The 24,407-nt window shown below is 32.6% G+C and overlaps 3 protein-coding genes and 1 pseudogene across 4 annotated transcripts; all 4 read right to left on the bottom strand.

Moving 5' to 3' along the window:
• Positions 1–2,299: 2,299 nt before the first annotated feature.
• Positions 2,300–6,211, bottom strand: LOC125201181 (uncharacterized). Its single transcript, XM_048099178.2, has 4 exons — positions 5,726–6,211; positions 3,930–4,424; positions 2,685–2,738; positions 2,300–2,573 (listed from the first exon to the last, which is right to left on the bottom strand). The coding sequence occupies exons 1-4, from the start codon at positions 6,176–6,178 to the stop codon at positions 2,484–2,486; spliced, it is 1,092 nt and encodes a 363-aa protein (XP_047955135.2). The 5' UTR covers positions 6,179–6,211; the 3' UTR covers positions 2,300–2,483.
• A 3,524-nt stretch (positions 6,212–9,735) lies between these two features.
• Positions 9,736–12,917, bottom strand: LOC125201169 (uncharacterized). Its single transcript, XM_048099156.2, has 4 exons — positions 12,405–12,917; positions 10,770–11,264; positions 10,149–10,196; positions 9,736–10,014 (listed from the first exon to the last, which is right to left on the bottom strand). The coding sequence occupies exons 1-4, from the start codon at positions 12,855–12,857 to the stop codon at positions 9,940–9,942; spliced, it is 1,071 nt and encodes a 356-aa protein (XP_047955113.1). The 5' UTR covers positions 12,858–12,917; the 3' UTR covers positions 9,736–9,939.
• A 3,963-nt stretch (positions 12,918–16,880) lies between these two features.
• LOC125198857 (uncharacterized) lies at positions 16,881–20,819 on the bottom strand (annotated as a pseudogene). Its single transcript, XR_016134898.1, has 5 exons — positions 20,683–20,819; positions 20,325–20,649; positions 18,686–19,180; positions 17,286–17,333; positions 16,881–17,126 (listed from the first exon to the last, which is right to left on the bottom strand). The product of XR_016134898.1 is annotated as an uncharacterized LOC125198857 (transcript).
• A 1,847-nt stretch (positions 20,820–22,666) lies between these two features.
• On the bottom strand, positions 22,667–24,368 carry PSI-P (photosystem I P subunit). Its single transcript, XM_048104977.2, has 6 exons — positions 24,156–24,368; positions 23,421–23,530; positions 23,252–23,338; positions 23,083–23,145; positions 22,958–22,995; positions 22,667–22,878 (listed from the first exon to the last, which is right to left on the bottom strand). The coding sequence occupies exons 1-6, from the start codon at positions 24,292–24,294 to the stop codon at positions 22,821–22,823; spliced, it is 495 nt and encodes a 164-aa protein (XP_047960934.1). The 5' UTR covers positions 24,295–24,368; the 3' UTR covers positions 22,667–22,820.
• Between the last annotated feature and the right edge of the window lie 39 nt (positions 24,369–24,407).

Raw genomic sequence — 24,407 nt, 5'->3', positions numbered from 1 at the left:
GGAATTTTTTGTGTTGAAGTGAGGGTATTTATAGATGAAAATGTGAATTTTGGGAAAAAAAAATTAAAAAATAAATTAAAAATGTGTATGAAACGGTTATAATTTATTGGGAAGTGGAAAAATATATTTTTTATTTAAAAACGTTTTTTTAAATTATTTTTGAATTTTTAAAAAAATAAAAATAAAAAATCAAATTTGCCAACGGCTATGCCATTGGCCAATTGGGAGCTGCCACGTCGTGCTGCTCAGCGGAACGGACGTGCTCTTATTTAAGAGCAGCTCCGTGCGTTGGCGGCATGCATTGGTGGACGAGCGGTTCCCGTCGTTGGCACGGACGGACGGGGCACCGCTGCGGATGCTCTAATTCATCAATTCTTGAAGATCTTAGAATTGGAAATCTAATAGGGTGATTTTCACGAAATGATCAAAACACAATTCATGAATCATGATTAAAACAAAAATTTAAAGGATACGTCACCGATTCATGAATCATGAATTCATGATTAACTCAGAACTTGGAACATTTAGCTTATTAACTACTCTAACTAAAACAGCACACGTGCATATATAGCCACATTTATCTTTAATCTTACACATGAGAAATAAAATAGAGATTTTTGGGTAAATTAATTTTCAACGGCATTTTCATGGTTATCATCCAAATGGACACACGAGTTATAATTCGCCAAACAACGTTATAATCTTTGTTTTGTCTTCTCTTTAAGTAGCCATTCTAAAGATCTTTACTACACCTGTCTAAAAAAGTTTTGTTTTCATTTTCAATTTCTTTGTGAAGGTTATATAGTACTCCTAATCAATAAATAATTCATCATTATAAATAGGCATATTGACATCTAATATCATGAAACTTTCAAAAAGTTGGATTTTTCCAACGAACTTTAAAATTGACAAATAATATCACGAACTTTACCACATGTTTGTTTTTTCCCACGAATGAAAAAATTCTCACAAATAATACTATGATACCGATTTTTTTTCGTAATTTCTCGACAACAATTTCGAAAGTTTCAAGTTTTTCAATATTTGAAGATAGTTTTTCTTGAAGCACACCCTCAAAAATTGTTCTTCAATCTATTAAAATAACATGAATTTTTTCATTCGTGGGAAAAAACAAACACGTGATAAAGTTCGTGATATTATTTGCCAATTTTAAAATTCGTGGGAAAAACCCAACTTTTTGAAAGTTTCGTGATATTAGATGCCAATATTCCTTATAAATAAGGAGTTATATATACAACCTTTTTGTAAAGCACAAAACTAAATTACATTTCCGATCTCTTCAACTTATTACATACAAAGTCTTCGGTATAAAGAATAATAAATTGGTGACATTTTCGGAGAATCGGAATTGACGTATACTTACTAAATTAAGTAATTAACAACTCCTGTCAACTAGCCTTTTAAAACAGAAAAACAAATAACTCGAGTCAATTTTTATTAATCATTGAAAACGTCTCACTGCGTTCTTTAGTACTGTAATTTGGTCGATCGAGCTAATTAGAAAAAAACAAAGTGGCCCTTTTGATGTCTGGCTTTAGCGAATTTCTACTATAGTATCCAAGAAAGAGAAGTAGTAGTTTATAAGTAAGCAAAATCTTAGAATTGTTTTGCTAGCTAAACTGTAATTATATTTATAGGTTCAAGACCTACCCTCTATAACCAATCCAAACAAAAATTATTCGAATAAAATACAAATCACCGTTAAAATACCCAAACTAACATAAGTAGTATCAAAATAAATATCTACTTTTGGAGAGTGAGTGTAAAATACAATTAAGGCTTTTAGGGGCATTTTTGTTTGAAAATTTGGTCAAAAAGTGAAAAAGCACACGAAACGAGCAAGTGGTATAGTCCGCGGATTGCAAATGATATTTTGCAATAGGAACCCCCAATGTTCGTCGCTGAAAGTATAGAACCTAAAAATGTAGTTTACTCAAAATGAAATGAGGCATTTGTCGGCGGATGAACGAAAAAAAGGAAAATTGAGACATCTAATGACGGACGGAAGAAGAATATAATTTTGGTAATCGAATCTAGCATTTGTATTTATTGTTTTGACCAAATTAACCTTGATTTATTGATACTCGGATAATTAAACCTGTTGTGTATTTATTATGCTCTATAAAATGAAACAACTTCTTAAACCCCGCACAAGGAATGTAGGAAATACATACTCCCTCCACTGCAAGGAAATACATACTTGTCCGTAGTGATGCGCTTCAATTAAACACTCGTTTTGAAAAAATGACATTATTAAATAGTTAAAATGAAGAGAAAATAAAATAAGAAAAAAAAATAATGTACGAAATAGTTATCTTTAGTACTACATTTTAAATAATGTCTTTCACACTTAACATACACCCGAAAACAAAAGATAAAGATTACATGAACAAGAAAAAAAAGTAGTCCAATCAACATTCATAGCCCTTTTCTTTTTGAATTTATTTGGCTCTCTCATATTGTCACATAATAGTGCAGAGGTCTAGGGCGTCGGAAATGGTCTCGAATTTGGCTGCTGTGTCAAGTGCATAATATGCAGCCTTCCTTTTGCTCTGAGATGCATCAAGAAAGAGCAATGTGTTAATCAAATTGAGTTTCATTTTTTCTATTATGCTTGCATATTTTGATGTACCATTTTCATAAAACTAATTTTGCATACTTACCCACTTTTTGTTTGATGGAACTATGTCATTTGTGGATCTATTCACATTCACTACCTGCAGCCAACAAACAAGAGATTTAATTACCGCATATAAAGGGGGGAAAGGACAGCATCATTCACTAATTAATTCGAATTTAATACTACATATTGTGTAGTTAAATTATTTTTTCCCTGATGATTTCAAGATCGAAATGAATACACTAAATATACTGTGTTAATTACGTTTAATTGGAAATCATTTTTACAGTGGAAATTGTGCCCGAAATGTTTTGCAAACCTGTAATACCCCACCATTTTAATTATCTTAGTTTTTAAGGAGTGCATGCCACTTTCTTGGACATGTTTTTTTTTTCTTTTTTTAGGATTGTAATAATTGTACGTAATTGTACGAACGTAATCGATTTTTTTTTTAATATTTTATATGAAAATCGATTTATAAACATTAATTGATTTAAAATAAGTTTGATACTAATCATTTTCAATACGTCGAAAAAAATTGAAATTTTAACTTAAATATTTGTATATTTAAGAAGAAAAATACATTTTTACTAAATATTGTATAATTAATTCAAATCAAGCTCGAAATCATGTTACGATTTGACATAAAATTTGTATATCACTTCTTTCTTATTGCTACATATATATATATATATAATCAATAAATAACAAAACTAATTTTAATTAAATTCAAATAAAATAAAAAATTTAAGGATATTATGTACATGTTATGTACATTTATCTTTTCTCTTTTTGTTATTTGGGCCACTCTCATAGTATAATTGGGGCCATGGATTTAATTAATTTAGGGGAGTATTAGTTTTGGGCCAAACAGAATTAATAAATAAGGAAAGAGTTTGGACCAAGAACCATTAAAGGGAGGTTTGGACTAGTTTGCTAAATTAAAACCTTGGACTCGATGGAAGTAATGGTTGCTAATTAAACCCCGAGATGATAAATTTAAGTTCAGTTATTTTAATGCTTGAATAATTTATATGGAAAATAATACTCTCGGAAGTTATTGAATTTATTCTTATTTTTTTCACATTTAATTAAATCGCTCGACTTAATTAATGTTCGAAGACTCTAGAACTTTTAGAAAATAAGGAACAAAAAAATAAAATAAAATCATCACGCACATAGGATAGCATTCACGTCGTTTAAGCGTTCTTAACTTCTTAAAGTCTAATTAAGCATTATTTTTTATAATGTAGTGAGAAAATAACCTTCAAATTAAAATGAAAATTACCTCATGAATTGTTAAGCCTGACACATCGGCAATCGTCGGATATCTCATAGCCTGCAACAACGTATGACTGTCCAAAAACTGAGCCCGGCCGCCGTGTTTATGGTCGCAACTCCCCTTCATGAAACAATCCTTGCACAGATCGAACGAGCTTTTGGGATTCTTAAAGCATTCGGTGCAGGAGAAGAACACACCGGGGATGATTTTTTCGCAGCAGTCGCATTGAGGGCGGCCGCTCTTGATGATGTAGAGGAGCGTCAAGACCTCGAAGAAGTCGAGGGTGCCGTCGCTGTCTACGTCGAGCTCGTCGAATAAAGTGGGGGTTTTCTTGTAGGAAAAGCCTACTTCAGTCATGAAGGTAAGGAACTCGGACAGATCGACTCGGCCGTCTCCGTCCGAGTCCAGGGATTGATAGAACTCGGTTGCTAATTCTTGGACTTGAGGAGAGCTGGCTCGGTGAAGGGCTTTGGCAATTTCGCGAATTTCATCAATTTCTTTCTGTTTCAATAATATCATTAATATACTCAGGGACTGAATAATATGGAAATAATTCATGCTCTATTTGGTACACAGAAATAGAACTAAATTGGAAGAAATCAAATTCTAATTCGATTTAAAATCCAATGTTTAATAAAATGAAGTACGATATGAAATTGAATTTGAAAAATTTGTGCACACACTGTCACACACTTTGCACAAATTATATATACTATACACAGATACACACACGATACACAATGCACACACATTATACACAAAATACACACAATCAAACTACATCCATTGCACACACTATACAAAAAACGACTTCAACACATTGCACATTCTACACGAACTATACGCAAAATAAACACACTACTTATAATACAATATACACAAAAATGCACATACTACACAAAATTTACAGAAAATACGCACCTTATTGACAAACTGAAATTTCGAATTCCGTTAGGTTTTCCAGTTTTTCGATTTGATTTAATTTAATTTTTTTGAAAATGTTAGTTTTCCGATTCGATTCGGTTCAGATAAAAAAATCTAAAAACTGAAAAAAAAAATAATCCAAAATCGAATGCTAGAAATGTATTCAATGTGCGTAGTGTGTGAAATGTTTGTAATGTGCGTGAAATATGTGTAGTGTGTGAAATGTTTGTAATGTGTGTAGTATTTCATATTTGTATAGTGTGTCTAGTGTTTCATATTCGTTAGTGTATGGAGTGTGTATAGTGCGTGAAGTGTGTGAAATTTGTATAGTGTGTGTGACATGTGTGAATGTGTGGAGTGTATGAAATATGTGAAGTGTACCGTGGATATATAGTGAAGTTATCTAATTTTATGACTATTTGGAATTCTAATTTTCATGGAGTTCAAACAGTGGAATTGAAAGATTTGGAATTTGAAATTTCAATTCAATTCCAAATCTAAATATTTTTGTGGTACCAAACATTAGATTTCGAATTAAAGGCTCCAGTTCCAATTCTACATCTCCAATTCCGTGTACCAAAACGCAGTCTCATATTTACTTTTCAAGGACGGAGAAAATATTACTTTTATAATAAAATGTGAGTGAGAATGAGCTACTGGTAATGTGAGGTCTTTTATCAAAAGTAGTAAAAGTAATTTTGACAAGTATTGACGGATGGACCAAAAAGGAAACTAGTGACAAACAATGGCAGACAACGGACTGAGAAGTATAAAACTTGAGTGTAATGATTTAGTGAAGTATGACGTTTGAATCCGAAATGAAGAAAATAAGACTTTAAAGAATATGACAAAATTAGACATTAGTTTTTGTTTGGTACCTTGTTTTGAGCTTTTTCTTCCCTGAAGAGCTTGAGCAGAGAGAGATGATCCACCATGTGCTCGACCGAGTGCTCATGCGACGACTCGGCACCGCGGCGGTAGCAAGAACAGCAGAGGTCGTACGTATTAGCGCCTCTTCCGAGGCAAAGCAAGCAAGAGAAGTAAGGGCCCTCCATAAACTGAGAGCAGCCGTCGCAATAGACTAACGGCATCTTACTAGCACTGATGTAGTGAAGGCACAGAAACTCGTCGAAATCGAGGCACCCGTCGCCATTCACATCTAGTTTATGGAACACGTCTTCCGGGATTCTCATCAGGCTTTTGAGCTCCGCAATGGTTATCTTCCCGTCGCCGTTGATGTCGAATTTTGCGAAGGTTAGTTTGATCTTTTCCTTCTCGGCCTCGCTTGCTCTCTCGTAGTAGGATCTCGTGATCTCTCTCATTCCTCCCATCTCTCTGTGAAATGCTGTGTGAATTGTGATGAAGAAAAGTTATGTGCTATATATCTTACAAAATTTGGCCACTTGACACAAACAATTCGTCCACTTGCTAGAAAAAAAATGTTTGGCAGGATAATTTAAGTTAATTTGATTGAACCACTAGACATTATTGCAGTGCGCGGAAGCTGTCAACTCTAGTCAAGCTCACAGTATGGCCAATTCAATTGTATAAATTGATAAAGTTTAATTCTAAACAAAGACCAAAAGATAAAAAACAATGACCTCCTTATATAAGAGAATAATGTAAGTAGAGAAAAGACATATGTCCTTTAACACTCCCTTCGTTCTCTATAAATAAAACTTATAGAGCGGCACGAGTTTTAATGCAAAATTGGTATTGTAAGAAAGAGTTAGAAAGAAAAAGTGTGTTAATAGGGTCTCACCTCATAAGAAGAAAGAACTTTTACGGTTTGGAGTGTTTTTATTTTTAGAAAACGGCTTATTTAAAATAAAAGAGTTTTAATTTTTAAGAAACAAAGAGAGTGCTAAATTTTTTAAAAAAAATCATATTTGGTCGTGATTTTTGGTAGAAGTCTTTGTCCCACCACAAATGGGAAGTTATAGCACACCAAAAGAGATTATTTCATACAATTAAAGATATTTTTCGGTTCACCAATAAATATATATATATATATATATATATATATATATATAATCAGTTTTGTTCGTCCACCAATCAAGTGATTACTCCTAAATCATGGTATATAAGTTACATTAAAATCTGATATTCATAAATGCGTTTTAAATACTCCATAGTATGATTTCTATAGGTATGACGAAAGAAATTACACTCACTTGGTCACAAAATTATTACTCCTATAGTTGTTAAGTATACGCCATTCTTACGTAGCAATAGCATCCTGCATATTCATATAATGTGTATGTAAATATGATTAAATAGTTCGGTACAATTATTATCAGTAAAATTTTGTTTCTATTTACGATTTACATAAAACTTAATTTAAGTAACACTATTTATCATATGATAATTCATCTAGAATTATTAGTTATGGGAGATGGCTATGACTAATGAACATAAAATTATCCATATACTATTAAATTATAACTTACATATTTTAATCATGAGACATAATTTTTTAAACTGAATAACCTTTAAATTATATCTTTCATTCTCAAATTCTTATGGGAACAGAAGAATCTTTCCTATTCCTATTAGTTGTGGTGGGCTCTTTCGTCATACCTATAGAAATCATACTATGGAGTATTTAAAACGCATTTATGAATATCCTTAAACGCATTTATGAATATCCTTAAACGCATTTTTTCATTCGTTGGAAAAAACAAACACGTGATAAAGTTCGTGATATTATTTTGCCGATTTTAAAGTTCGTGGAAAAAACCCAACTTTTTGAAAGTTTCGTGATATTAGATGCAAATATCTCTTATAAATAAGGAGTTATATATACAACCTTTTTGTGAAGCACAAAACTAAATTATATTTCCGATCAATTCAACTTATTACATACAAAATCTTCGGTATAGGATAATAAATTGATGACATCTTCGGAGAATCGGAACTGACGTATACTTAACAAAATTAAGTAAATTAACCACTCCTGTCAACTAACCTTTTAAAACAAAAATACAAATAACTCGAGTCAATTTTTATTAATCATTGAAATCGTCTCACTACGTTCTTTAGTAGTTAGTACTGTAATTTGGTCGATCGAGCTAATTAGGAAAAAACAAAGTGGCCCTTTTGATGTCTGGAATTTCTACTAGTATCCAAGAAAAAGAAGTACTGTAGTAGTTTTTAAGTAAGCAAAATCTAAGAATTGTTTTGCTAGCTAAACTGTAATTATATTGGTTCCACAATAGGTTCAAGACCTACACACTATAACTAATTCAAACAAAAATTATTCGAATAAAACACTAATCACTGTTAAAATATCCAAACTAACATAAGTATCAAAATAAGTACTCCCTTCGTCCTATTGAAGATAACCCACTTTCTTTTTTTGGTTTGTCTCAATCAAAATGAACCATTACTTAAAATGGAAACACATTTATCTCTACTTTATTCCCTCTATCTTACTTTACTCTCTCATCTTACCACACAAAATATAACTGCAAAAAATCCTGTGTCGCCCAAGGAAGGGATCATCTTCATTGGGACGAAGGGAGTACCTACTTTTAGAGAGTGAGTGTACAAAAATACCCTTAAGGCTTTTAGGGGCATTTTTGTTTGAAAATTTGGTCAAAAAGTGAAAAAGCACCTGAAACGAGCAAGTGGTATAGTCCGCAGATCGCAAATAATATTTTGTAATATGGATCGCCAGTGGCTGACGCATGATTTTGACATTGGGGGGTCCATATTACTACTCTGTCTTATCTTTTGATTCTTTTCCGTCCATAAAAATAGTCTCATCTTTTCATTTTCACCCGTCCATCAAAATAGACTCATCTTATGAAGTATTAGATAATGAACTAGATATGAAGTTCTGTTATACTAAAAAGTAAAAACCCATAATCTGGGGTCCAAATTACTACTCCATCTCATCCATAAAAAATAGTCTTATCTTTCCATTTTCATCCATCAAAATAGTCTCATTTTATGAAGTAAATATTAGATAATGAACTACCTTCCACCAAAATAGTCTCATCTTATGAAATAAGTACTCCATTAGATAATGAACTAGATATGAAGATATGTTATACTAAAAGAAACAGAATCTAGTGCTACTCCATTAGATATGAAGCTCTGTTATACTAAAAAGTAAAAACCCATAATCTGGGTCCAAATTACACTCCATCAAATCCATAAAAAAATAGTCTTATCTTTCCATTTTCATCCGTCAAAATAATCTCATTTTATGAAGTAAGTATTAGATAATGAACTACCTTCCACCAAAATATTCTCATCTTATGAAATAAGTACTCCATTAGGTAATGAACTAGATATGAAGATTTGTTATACTAAAAAAAGTCAAAATCTAGTGCTAAGGGGGAGTTGATCCCATGTTCTAATGGTTGCTAGACCACTTACACGACCAACCGAGCAAGCAAGTGAATATACAATGAGTCATACGTATATATTATACTTGAAATGCAAATAGTTGGGGGTCCAGGGATCCCCATCCTATTACATATGTCCGCAGTCCACCTTTGGGGACCGAAAATGTTTGTCGCTGAAAGTATAGAACCTAAAGGTATTTATTGGCGAATGAACAAAAAAAGGAAAATTGAGACATTTAATAACGGGCGAAGGAAGAATATAATTTTGGTAATCGAATCTAACATTTGTATTTATTGTTTTGACCAAATTAACCTTGATTTTATTGATACTCGGATAAATAAATCTGTTGTGTATTTATTATGCTCTATAAAATGAAACAACTTCTTAAACCCCGTACAAGAAATGAAGGAAATACATACTCCCTTCAGTGCAAGGATATACCACTCCCTCCGTAGTGATGCACTTCAATTAAACACTCGTTTTGAGAAAATTATACCATTAAATAGTTAAAACGAAGAGAAGATTATAAAAGTAAGAAAATAAATAATGTGAAATAGTTATCTTTAGTACTACATCATTTTAAATGATGTCTTTCACACTAAACATACACCCGAAGACAAAAGATAAAGATGACATGAACAATAAAAAAAAAAAAGAAGTAGTCCAATCAACATTCTTAGACTGCATGTACAATATCATAAAGAAATGCATTTTCTTAGCCCTTTTCTTTTAGAATTTATTTGGCTCTCTCATATTGGCTCCCGAATTTGACTGCGGCGTCAAGTGCATAAAATGCGGCCTTCCTTTTTCTCTGAGATGCATCAAGAAAGAGCTATGTGTTAATCAAATTGAGTTTCATTTTTTCTATTTATGCTTGCATATTTTGATGTATCATTTTCATAAAATAATTTCTCGTTCCAAAATTCAAATAAAAACAATACTTACCCACTTTGAGTTTGATGGAGCTATGTCATTTGTGGATTTATTCCCTTCCTGCAGCCAACAAACAAGAGATTTAATTACCGCATATAAAGGGGGGAAAGGACAGCATCATTCACTAATTAATTCGAATTTAATACTACATCTTGTGTAGTTAAATTATTTTTTCCCTAATGATTTCAAGACTAATATCATATAGTCTTCATATTCGAAATGAATACACCAAAGGTTCGTGTTAAAATGACAGCACCTCTTAAAGTGACACTGTGACACCACGTATCCAACAATATTATAAACGCTACACAACAATAGTATAAACGCTAGACAACAATGTCCTGTCTAAAGTATTGGATATTGCTGGCCGAGAAAATTTACCCTTGAGCATTTATGATTGCCACATGGCAGCTGATTATTCGTCCATGTGTACAAATGATTGGCTAGGAATGATGGTATGGTGTTACTTTAAGAGGTGTTGTCATTTTAACGCAACTCATACACCAAATATACAGTTAATTACGTATTTCTTTTATTGTAAATAATTTTTACGGTGGCATCTATATTGATTGGTAATAACATTATTATTCCGAGGTTGGAATTTTTGCAAAAAAATAAAAATTAAGAAGTTACCTCATGAATCGTTACGCCTGACATATCTGCAATCTCCGGATATCTCATAGCCTGCAACAACGTATGACTGTCCAAAAACTGGGCCCGGCCGCCGTGTTTATGGTCGCGACTCCCCTTCACGTAACAATCCTTGCACAGATCGAACGAGCTTTTGGGATTCTTAAAGCACTCGGTGCATGAGAAGAACACACCGGGGATGATTTTGTCACAGCATTCGCATTGAGGGCGGCCGCTCTTGAAGATGTAGATGAGCGTCATGACTTCGAAGAAGTCGAGGGTACCGTTGCTGTCTACGTCGAGCTCGTCGAACAAACTAGGGATTTTCTTGTAGGAATAGCCTTCTTCCTTCATGAAGGCTAGGAACTCGGACAGATCGACTCGGTCGTCTCCGTCCGAGTCCAGGGATTGGTAGAACTCGGTTGCTAGTTCTTGGACTTCAGGAGAGCTGGCTTGGTGAAGGGCTTTCGCAATTTCGCGAATTTCCTCCATTTCTTTCTGTTCCAACAACATCATAAATATTCTTAGGGACGGAATAATAAGGAAATAATTCAGGCTTCGTTTGGTACACCGAAATAAAATTGAAATATTATGGAACTAAATTGGAAGAAATTGAATTCTAGTTCAATTCTAAATCCTATGTTTGAATTTTAATTTTTATGAAACTGATTTTGAAGAATTTGCACACACTACACGGACATTATATACAAAATATACATTTTACACAAAACACATATACTATACACAAATACACACGCTTCACACACATTCCACACAATACACGTACACTACACACATCATACAAAAAATACACACATTGCACACAATATACACACTCTACACACACATAAAACACATTACACAAATTTTTACAAAATACGCACACTATTGAAGACTGAAATTTCAAAATTGGTTCAAAATTTCAGTTTTTTGGTTTGGTTCAATTTAACTTTTTTGCAAATAATCGGTTTGATTCGTTTCAGATCGGAAAATAGAATGCTTGAAATGTGTGTAGTGTGTGAAGTGTGTGAAATGTGTGTAGTGCGTTAGTGTGTTAGTATGTGTGAAGTGTGTGTAGTGTTTCATATTTGTGTAGTGTGTGAAATGTGCGAAGTATGTGAAATATGTTAAGTGTGTGTAATGTGTGAAATGTGTGTAGTGTGTTAGTGTGTGTGAAATGTGTGTAATGTTTCATATCTGTGTAGTGTGTGTGAAGTGTGTGAAATGTGTGTAGTGTTTCATATCCGTGAAATGTGTGTGAAATGTGTGAAGTATGTGAATTGTGTGTAATGTGTGTGAGTTAGTGTGTGTGAAATGTGTGTAGTGTTTCATATCTGTGTAGGGTGTGTGAAGTGTTACCAATTGGTTTACTATCACCAATTGGTTTTAGGATGGAACTCATGGATTTCTATCATATGGTTACACTTTTCTCACGCTTACTTTACTCTCTCCACTTTTTTCTTTCTCTTACTTTTTTATTTATATGCCTAACACCCGTTTCTTAAACAATTTTTTAAATTAATATTTAATTTATGATCTTATAATAATAATATTTTAACGAAAAATAAAAATATTTAATTCCTAGTTATGATAAATAGGGAAATACAAGTACAAATTTAAAAAACAAAGAACTTATACCTTGTTTTGAGCTTTTTGTTCCCTGAAGAGGCTAAGCAGAGAGTGATGATCCACCATGTGCTCGACGGAGTGCTCATGCGACGACTCGGCACCGCGGCGGTAGCAAGAACAGCAGAGGTCGTACGTATGATCGCCTCTTCCGAGGCAAAGGAAGCAAGCGAAGTAAGGGCCCACCAGAATCTCATGGCAGTCGTTGCATCTGCGCACCGACATCTTACGACCACTCAAGTAGTAAAGGCACATAAACTCGTTGAAATCGACGCACCCGTCGCCGTTCATGTCGAATTTATGGAACAAGGCTTCCGTCAGGCTAATCACCTTATTCATCTCCGCATGGGTTATCTTCCCGTCGCCGTTGATGTCGGCGTTTTCGAAGACTAGTTTGATCTTTTCCTTCTCGGCCTCACTTGCTCTTTCGTAGTAGGATATTGGGATCTCTCTCATTCCTTCCATCTCTCTCTCTCTCAATTGATGAAGAAAACTTTTCTACATCATCCTTTTATGACAAAAAAATTTGGCCACTTGCTAGCAATAAAAACATTAATGTAGTGTGTGAACAAAGTTTAATGTTAAACAAAGACCAAAAGAGAGAGAACAATAAGTAGTTAAACAACTACCATGCAAACAAAACATATATATTCTTTCCATAAAGTTTAATGTTAAACAAAGACCAAAAGAGAGAGAACAATAAGTAGTTACACCATGCAAACAAAACATATATATTCTTTCCATTTTCGAAAAATATGGATTTTTCGGAACCGTACGAATTTTAAAGCAAAATAATAAAATAAGAGAAAAGAATTGATAAAGTAAGAAAGTTAGAAAAAAATAGTGTATGAGTGGAAAGTTAGAAAAAACTTTCTTATAATAGAAACCACCCGAAAAGGAAAGAGTTTTCATTTTTAAGAAACAGGTAAGAATATCAAATTTAAAAGAAATTTTTTCATATTTGGTTGTGATTTTTGTCACACAAATTTGAAGTTAACGCACCCCAAAAGAGTTTATTTCACACAATTAAGTTATACTTCCTCCGTCCAACAATAAATGTTACTTCCTCTGTCCTTTATTAATTGACATCAATTTCCTTTTTTCGCCCGTCGCCCATTAATTGACATCCTTACTTTTTACTACTATCTTTGGTAATGTATTCCACATTCACCAATTTATTTCACTCACATTTTATTATAAAATTGATATATAAAATTATGACTCACACTCAACTACCTTATTCCATCCATTTTGCACTATATTTCTTAAAACTCGTTTCAGGTCAACTAGTGCCTATTATTAAGGGATGGAGTGAATATATTTTGTCATTTTGTTCGTCCACCAATTAAGTGATACTCCTAAATCATCGTATATATGTTACATTAAAATCTTGAACAACTATTTAGTTATACTCCTCTTATAAAAAGATAAATTTTTGCTGTAATAGAGAAATGATATGCTACATACCTTATGTGAGCTACTTATATGAACACCACTTTTGTTTGACACACGTTTAGCGTTGTTTGTTTCAATTTATCTATTTAGTTTGATTCTAATACATTAAAAAATATTATTGCAATTTTAAATTTTTACAAAATTCATAAAAATCAAAGCTCGATTTGCTCGTTTTCTCTATAATTTTAAATAAATGAATAAAATAATAAATTAAGCTTGAATTTTTGTGAATTTTGTGAAATTAAAAATTGCAATAACATTTTTTTAATGTATTAGAATCAAATTAAATAGATAAATGAAATAAACAACGCTAAACATGTGTCAAACGAGAGTGGTGCTCACATAAGGTCGGTAGCCTTCATGTCGATGTAATACTCTAATTTTGGTTGAGTAATGATAATAAATTTTATTGAAAAAGACCAAAGTCACAAGCTTAGCCGGCCATATTTTGTCATTAATGAACAACTAAAATGCTCGCCTATAGTTTGTCATTAATGAACAACCACGATTATAAAATAATACATCAATGTATTCTTAAATCTCAATGATACGATTAACATAATTTATTTATCACTGTAACGAATCTTCTTATAAAACGACGGAAAATTAGGTTTAAACTTGACATTATTGTAGACAGTTATGATTAAACAATTTGTTTAAAGTTCAAATATAATTAACTTTAAGCTTAAGTACGTTATAAGTATAATTTATTTTTGAATTTGAAATGGATGTACAATTACAGTCGAGTGGGGTATATGTTACATCAATAGAATTATTTGTTTAATTCAACTAGTATTACCATGACGCCATTCACAAAAAATACAGTAAAAAATAAAATAAATTAAAGTAATTGATGGCATTGTGACTTGTGAGAGCTTAATTAATTCAAAAGTCCACATAATATTTATTGCGTTATTAATTCTAAAAATTACTTAAAAATTAGAACTTGATCTATTAGTTTATTAGTTATATATTTAAAATTATATAGAAAGCAAACGGATGAACAATTACAGTCGAGTGGAATTTAAATGATAATTGAAAAGTAATATGTTACATGGCATTATTCTGGTGTTAGCTGCTCCCAATTATATCATCGTATGTACTTTTTATTTTCTCAATCAAAGCATCTCTAAAAATTTAATTTTGCAGTGAGCACTAAACTCGTCTAATTAATGTAAACTATTGTAAAATACGAGATGAAATCAAACCCGCTCGATTTAGAGGCCAGATTTCTATATGCGAAATACTGCACCAATATAAAATTAGGATAATTAATCAATATTAATATATTTGTACCATGGTATTTTAGTATGAATTACTTGTGTTTTAAGAAATATAATAGAAAATTAGTTGAAAAAGTTGGTGGCATGTGGGTGTTACTGTTATATATTAGTTTTATAATAAAAGGTAAGGGTAAAAGAGTTAGTGGAACGTAGGGATCACCATCAAAAATGATAAAAATTAAATGTGACAAACTTTTAGGGACGAACCAAAGAGGAAAGAGATGACAAATTTTCAGGCGCGAGAGGGAGTATTATTTATATAAAATTAAAAAACTTATGCCAGTATATCCAATTCCTACGAGCTCGAGAACTCCAGGAATGAGTGGAAGCTTGTCAATAGCCTTGCAAATTAAATGAGGAAAATATATTAAACAAATAAACATACAATATGAATTTAGAAACTAGCTAGTATTAATGGATCATTCCAAGTTTCTAACCATTTTTGTTTTTGAATTATTAGCGCAGACATGATATGATGATATAGCCAAAACGCATAGTTTTAGCAATTAATATGCAACATTGTTCTAATATGCATCGAAAATCTTTATTAATTGTAAAATCAGATAAAATCAAGAGTTATGCGATTAACACTAATATGCATTGAAATTTGCATCAGCCAAAAATCAGATCAATTTAAAATCGATATGCTAAGTCAAAATTTGCTCGAAGTTAAAAGTTTTACAATCAAATAATCATTTACCAATGTAACTAAATGCGAAAATTCTCAATTTTATAGTTTTTCAGCCCAATTTTAAATTTATAAAACGAACCAAAATTTAATCAAACTTAATGATTTTGGGGCAGTCGGCCATATAATAATATACTTACAGAGATAACTCCGGTGTTGGCAATGAGTCTGAGTAGTCCTGCCACCCCAGAGAAGTAACGACATACTTGTCTTCAACTTTATCCCAATGCAAATATACATATCGTAATTAATTAATTAATTAATTAATTAATAGAAAGACCGATACATGAAATAGATAAATCATAAAAGATCTTAAAGTTTCCTGAATTTTTGTGACTATTTCAGGGGTCTCAGTTTAGGTAGCGTCGACAACTTCAGTTGATGCCTCTCCGGTAACCATGGCCACCACATTCTGGCCACTCTTCCTACCTGAGACCAATGGGGCACACAAAACATTTTATAAAGACCAGTGATGAAAAAATTAACTAAATTCTAATGCATAATCTTTAAGAGCAAATTTCAACCATTACATAAACAATGAAAGAATGAGATTAAAAACACGGAGTTCATTAGATGTCAAATGGTCATTTAAGATTGTTTTAATTTATACGAAGAGTATGAACTCATTTGAGCTAAAACGATCTAAAAATAACTTAATTTGTAAGTTGAAATGACCTTAGTTATTGGTTATACATTTTTTTGATACTATCCTATTTATGAATACACGTCCTAAAAGACATTTTTCTTTTATCTATTTTAGTAGGTGAACCTCATACTTCACCAACTCATTACACTCACATTCTATTATAATAATAATATATAAAAATAGGATTAATATTCATCTAATTTTGTTCATTCATTTTCTTTATAAAATCAAACAACTCTTAAAATCTGTGACGAGTTAAAATGTGTCATTAATTGGCGGACAAAGGGTGTAGTACCGTACAAGGATAAACATACTCCTTCCATAGCGATACGGTTCTTTTAAACACAGAGAATAAAATAAGAAAAAAAAAATAATGTATAATTAGTTATCTCTTAGTACTACGTACATCATTTTATATTTTGTCTTTCACGGTAAACATATCCACCCAAAAACAAAAGATAAAGATTACATGAACAAGAAAGAAAAAAAGTAGTCCAATCAACATTGTTAGACTGTGCGTACAATATCATTAGTATTTCTTTATGAATTTATTTGGTTCTCTCATATAAATATTGTCACATAATAGTGCAGAGGCCGAAGGTGGAAAGGGTCCCGAATTTGACTGCTGTGTCAAGTGCATAATATGCAGCCTTCCTTTTGCTCTGAGATGCATCAACAAAGACCAATCATGTGTTTATCAAATTGAATTTCATTTTATCTATTATATGCTTGTTTTGATGTATCATTTTCACAAAACCAATTTTCCATATCTATAATTTCTCGTTCCAAAATTCAAATAAAAACAAATTTTGCATACTTACCCACTTTGAGTTTGATGGATATATGGCATCCGTGGATCTATTCCCTGCCTGAAGCCAACAAACAAGAGATTTACTCCCTCCATCCCACATAATTCGTCCCAGTTTAACCGGACACGGGTTTTAAGAAATGTAATGAAAAGTGAGTTGAAAATGTTAGTGGAGTGTGGGTCCTACTTTTATATATTATTTTTATAATAAAATGTTGAGTGTGTTAAATAAATAGATAAAAAAAGTAAGAAAGAGAAAAAAGGTAGAGAGAATAAAGTAAAAAATGAATAAAGTAGAGAGAATAAAGTAAGAGAGAGGAAAAAGTTTCTATATATGGAAATGACTCAACTATGAAGAAATGGAGGGAGTATCAGTTTCATAAACTAATTTTCCATATTTTCTCGTTCCAAAATTCAAATAACAAAAATTTTTGCATACTTACCCACTTTGAGTTTGATGGATATATGTCATTTGTGGATCCATTCCCTGCCTGCAGCCAACAAGCAACAGATTTAATTACCGCATATAAAGGGGGGAAAGGACAGCACTATTCACTAATTAATTCCAATTGAATATTACATCTTGTGTATTTTATTATTTTTTCCCTGATGATTTTAAGACTAATATCATATTCGAAATGAATACACCAAAAATTTATAAATATACTCATAACTTTTTGCCAATTCAGATTTTTATCATAATTTTAGTAAAATTTCTAGTAACTTTTAATATGTACTAGTAAATTTCCAAAAAAAAAAAAAATCGCCCAATATAATTCTAAATGTACCGAGATGTCTACATCTGACCGCCAGTTCACTTAAACGACGTAGTTTAATTATTGTACAAAATCATAATGTTTCTTTCTCTCTTTAGAAAAAGGATATTGGCATCTCATATTATGAAATTTTTAAAAAGTTGGATTTTTCCCACGAACTTTAAAATTGACAAATAATATCACGAACTTTGCCACGTGTTTGTTTTTTCCCAAGAATGAAAAAATTCCCACAAATAATACTATGATACCGATTTTTTTTTCGTAATTTCTCGACAACAATTTCGAAAGTTTCAAGTTTTCCAATATTTGAAGATAGTTTTTCTTGAAGCACACCCTCAAAAATTGTTCTTCAATCTATTAAAATAACATGAATTTTTTTATTCGTGGGAAGAAACAAACCCAAGGTGAAGTTCGTGATATTATTTGTCAATTTTAAAGTTCGTGGAAAAAATCCAACTTTTTAAAAGTTTCGTGATATTAGATGCTAATATCCCTTCAAAAAATACAGTACTCAACTTTGAAATTAAAATGATGAAACAATGTCCAATATATATCCTAGAATTACTCCAAGGTTGGAATCTTTGAGTTAAAACACTAAAATGATGAAAAAATATCCACTCTAAAAAATCAGAATTACCTCATGAAGTGTTACGCCTGACATATCTGCAACCACCGGATATTTCATAGCCTGCAACAACGTATGACTGTCCAAAAACTGAGCCCGGCCGCCGTGTTTATGGTGGTACTTCCCCGTCCCGTAGCAATCCTTGCAGAGATCGAACGAGGATTTGGGATTCTTAAAGCACACGGCGCAGGAGAAGAACACACCGAGGATGATTTTTTCGCAGCAGTCGCATTGAGGGCGGCCGCTCTTGATGATGTAGAGGAGCGTCATGACTTCGAAGAAGTCGAGCGTGCCGTTGCTGTCTATGTCGAGCTCGTCGAACAAACTAGGAAAAGCCTACTTGTAGGAAAAGCCTACTTCCGTCATGAAGGCTAGGAACTCGGACAGATCGACTCGGCCGTCTCCGTCCGAGTCCAGGGATTGGTAGAACTCGGTTGCTAATTCTTGGACTTCAGGAGAGCTGGCTTGGTGAAGGGCCTTTGCGATTTCGCGAATTTCCTCCATTTCCTTTTGTTTGGATTCATGTTACAACAACATCGTTAATATCCTCACACAATTAATGGTAGTATCTGTTAATTAAGTGGGAGACGAGTTTTATTTTTATATATTACTATTACTCTTTTTGTCTACTAATACAAGGCCTGGTTTGACCAAGCATGTTAAGAAATATAATAGAAAGTGAATGAAAAAAAGATAATGGAAGGTAGATCCTAATTTTGTATGTTTAGTTCTATATAAAAATGTGAGTAATATAAATTTAGTAGAATAAGAGGTCCTTTACAAAAATAGAACTCCCTCTGTCTACAAAATATTGTCTCATTTTATTGTTTTAAGATGTCTTTAATAAAATAGTTTCATTTCTAATAATGAAAAGTTTATCTTTTATACTTTACCCACCTTTTTTTCTCCTTTGTTCTTACTTTACCGATTTCTTATTAAAACTCGTGCCACCCAAAAAACATAATAGCAAAATACACCGATTATTCATGGACAGAAGAACTACTTACTAGTTTTATAATAAAAATTTGTTTATAGTGATTTCATAAAGTACTTATGAGGTCCTGTGATACTAAATAAAATACTTCATCCGTCCCTGAAAATTTGTCACATATTTCCTTTTTTGTCCGTTCCTAAAAATTTGTCACATTTCACTTTTACCATTTTTGGTAGTGCACTTATATTCCACTAACTCATCCCACTCACATTTTATTATAAAACTAATATTACCTCTGTCCCTGAAAATTTGACACAGTTTATCATTTCGGTCCGTCCCTGAAAATTTGATACACTTCACTTTTACCATTTTTAGTAGTGGACCCCATATTCCACTAACTCATTCCTACTCACATTTTTATTATAAAACTAATACTTTAAAAATAGGACTCACATCCCACTATCTTTTTCAACTCACTTTCCATTACATTTCTTAAAACCCGTGTCGGGTCAAAGTGTAGCAAATTATGGGGGACGGAGGTAGTATATACAAGTAGGACTCACATGCCACCAAATTTTTCAACCCACATTCTATTACATTTCTTAAAACCCGTGTCGGATCAAATGGTAACAAATTATAGAAACCGGAGGGAGTAGGATAAAAAAAGCTTTTAAACGATAAATGGTAAAATGAGACATTATTTCACGCATAGAGTACCTTGTTTTTAGCTTTTTCATCCCTGAAGAGCTTGATGAGACCGTGATGATCCACCATGTCCTCAAGCGAGTGCTCATGCGACGACTCGGCTCCGCTGCGGTAGCACAAACAACATATGTCGTACGAATTGGCGCCTCGTCCGATGCAAGGCAAGCAAGAGAAGTAAGGGCCCCCGAGAACCTCCCCGCAGCCGTCGCACTCGGGCACCGGCACCTTATTATCAAGGATGTAGTGAAGGCACAGAAACTCGTTGAAATCGAGGCACCCGTCGTCGTTCAAGTCGAACTTATCGAACACGAACAAGGCCTCCGCACTGTCATTCGCGCTCATCTCCTTCTTTAACTCCGCCAGCCTTAACTTCTTCTTGAACTCCGCCAGGCTTATCTTCCCGTCGCCGTTGATGTCGAGTTTCGCGAAGGATTGTCTCATCGATTTTTTCTCGGCCTTGCTTGCTCTCGCGAAGTAGGATCTCGCGATCTCTCTCATTCCTTCCATCTCTCTCTGTGTAAAATGTGTGTGATGAAGAAAAGTTATATCATCGTTTTATGATTCGACTTACAAAATTTGGCCACTTGCTAGGACAAAAAAATGGAGAGCTACTTAATTTGATTCAACGCCTAGACATTATTGCAATGTGTTGGAAGGTTGTATAAAAAATACTCCCTCCTCCGCCCCTTAAATTTTGTCTCATTTTTCTATTTTCGTCTGTCGCACAAAATTTTGTCACATTTCACTTTTTTACTAATTTTGGTAATGAACTTCATATTCCACTAACTCATTCCAACTCATATATTTTATAAAAGTGATATATAAAAGTAGGACTCACTCTCCACTGACTTTTTGAACTTACTTTCCATTATATTTTATAAATCGTGCTCGGTCATAGTGTGACAAAATTTAAGAGACGGATGGAATTTTTTTTTAATTATTTTTATATTCAATTTATTTGGGAAGTTTGCATAAAAAAATACTCCATCCGTCCCACAAGAATATGCACTCTTTTCTTTTTAGTCCGTCCCACAAGAAATATGCATTTTTTTATTTTAGAAACTCTTTTCTCTCTAATGAGGTGAGACTCATTCTTCACTAATAATACATTAATTAGTTTTTCTCTCTACCTCTGTCTTACTTTACTAATTTTGCATTAGAATCCGTGCAAAATTCAAAGTGTATATTCTTTGAGGACGGAGAGATAGTATAATTCATCATTATAAATAATGAGTTATATATAAAACCTTTATATAAAGCACAACACCAAAATTGCATTTTCGATCTCTCCAACTAATTACATAGTACAATTTAAGTCTTCGGTATAAAGAATAATTAATCGATGACATCTTCGGAATCGACGTGTTAACAATTTGAGTCAATTAAGTCGTCTCACTACGTGCGTTAGTGTAATTCGGTCGATCGAGATTAGAGAAAAAACAAAGTGGACCCTTTGTTGTCTGACTTTTTGTTAGCAAAGAGAGGTAGTGTTTAATAAGCATAATCTCATAATTATTTTAATTTATGATATGGAAATATTGCTAGCTAAAATAGGAATCGTTGTATTTATATATTTACATAGTATATCTTTAGCCATCTCGAAATCGATAGCTCGTCTTTAATGTTTAATTCAACTAGGAGTGGTAGGTACGGTATACCTTACCGAATCCACCATACCGTAAATTCGGTATACGAAAAAATCATACCTTTACCTTACCAAAATTTTCGTTATAGCGAATTTCGGTATACCTTATTTTCGGTACGGTGAATTTTCATACCTATACCGTACCTCATTTTCGGTATACTTTACCGAAGTTCGGTATACCGTACTTTTGCAGTATACCTTACTTTCAACATCAGTGAAAATAAATAATATGAGTTTTTAGAATATTATTTATATTTTATAATATAAAAAATAGTATAATGTATTTTATTCATAATTATATTTATATTTCACAATAGATTTTATAATCTTAAAATATATAAAATATATTTTACATATAATTATATTTATATTTTACGGTATATACTTTAATTTACAGTATATACCGATTTTCGGTATGCAGCGGTATATCATGGTATATGAAAATTCATACCGTCACCTTACTGAAATCTTTCGGTAAGGTATCATACCGCACCAAAAACCACGGTATATTTTTAGTATTTTTTCGATACGATAAGACCAGTATTTCAACATTTCGATATTTTTCTCCATCCCTAAATTCAACTAGTACCATTCGCAAACAATACAGTACGAAAATCAAATAGATTAAAATAATTGTCAGCACTGTGATAGCTTAAATAATTCAAAAGCCCACAATATCATTGTTGACGTAATTAATTCTACAAATTAATTAAAAATTAAAACACGATCTATTATCTTATTTATTTATTTGAAATTATAGAATAAGCAAGTAAACTGAGAGAAAAAGGATGAACAATTACAGCCGATTGGAAATTAAACGATAATTAAAATATACTGTATATGTTACATGGCTAGCTCTGGTCTCAGCTACTCCCAATTATATCATCGTATGTACCTTTGACTTTCTCAATCAAAGCATCCCTGAAATTTAATTTTGCAGTGAGTCACTAAACTTGTCTAATCAATTTAATCTATTGTAGAATACGAGATGAAATCAAACCTGTTCGATTTGGATAACAGATTACTATATGCAAAATACTGCACCAAAATATAACAAAAGGACGATTAATCAATATTAATTTATTTGTAAGTAATTAATTAATTAGACGAAATTAAAGAACTTACGCCAGTATATCCAATTCCTACGAGCTCGAGAACTCCAGGAATGAGTGGAAGCTTGTCAATAGCCTTGCAAATTCAATGAGGAAAATATATTAAACTTCCAAGACGAACCAAAATTTAATCAAACTTAATGATTTTCCGGCATTTTGCCATGTAGTAATAATATACTTACAGAGATAACTCCGGCACTGGCAATGAGTCCGATTAGTCCTGCCACCGCCAGAGAAGTAACGGCATACTTGTCTTCAACTTTATCCCACTGCAAATATACATATAGTAATTACTTAATTAATTAATAGAAAGATCGATACATGAAATAGAAAAATCAGAAAAGTTCTTACAGCTTCCTGAATTTTTGTAACTATTTCAGGAGTGTCAGTCTCAGTTGAGGCAACGTCAGTCGATGCCTCTCCGGTAACCATGGCCACCACATTCCGGCCACTCTTCCTACCTGAGATCAATGGGGCACACAAAACATTTTATAAAGACCAGTGATAAAAAAAAATTAAATAAATTCTGATGCATACTCCCTCCGTCCCCGATTAAGAGTCACGCTTTTTCATTTCGGTCCGTCCATAATTAAGAATCACACTTCATTTTTACTATAAATAGTAAGTAGGTCTCACATTCACTAAACAATTCCCTCACATTTTATTATAAAACCAATATAAAAAAATGGGTCTCACATTTCACTAACTTTTTCAACCAACTTTTCTTTACATTTCTTAAAATTCGTGCTCGGTCAAAGTATGACTCTTAATCGGGGACGGAGGGAGTAATTTTTTAGAGCAAATTTCAACCATTACATAAAAAATAGAAGGACAAGATTTAAAATACGAAGATCATTGAATACTAATAGGTCATTTTAAGATCGTTTTAATTTAAACAAAATATATGAACTCATTTGAGCTAGAACGATCTAAAAATAATTTAATTTGTATGTTGAAATTACCTTAGTTAATTGTTACTATACATTAGGATTTGGTTATTTTTTCAACACTATCCTATTTATGAATACACATACATCAACTAATACATAATTAAATAAAGTAATGATGGAGATGTAGGGGACTGACTGTAGGAGGTGGTCTTGGCGAGGTGAGGAGTGGGAATCGTGACACATTGGGCGGCGGCGGCGGCGGTGGCGGCGGGTTGAAGACGAGGAGCCTTGGATGAAGAAGAAAGAGAGAGAGGGGTGAATGCTGTTGAGGCCATTCCTTCTAATTAATCCTGATAAAATAAAGCTGCCCTCTCTTCTCTCTTTGTTTTTCACTTACTAATATTATCTAAGTATTTGAATTTCTTTTTTTTTTCTAATTCTTTTTCTT

The sequence above is a fragment of the Salvia hispanica genome, chromosome 2, assembly GCF_029641045.1.
Source record: "Salvia hispanica isolate PSC_SH4W2 chromosome 2, Shi_PSC_v1, whole genome shotgun sequence".
Classification (NCBI taxonomy): Eukaryota; Viridiplantae; Streptophyta; class Magnoliopsida; order Lamiales; family Lamiaceae; genus Salvia; species Salvia hispanica.
This window is presented reverse-complemented; position numbering and strand designations above follow the sequence as displayed.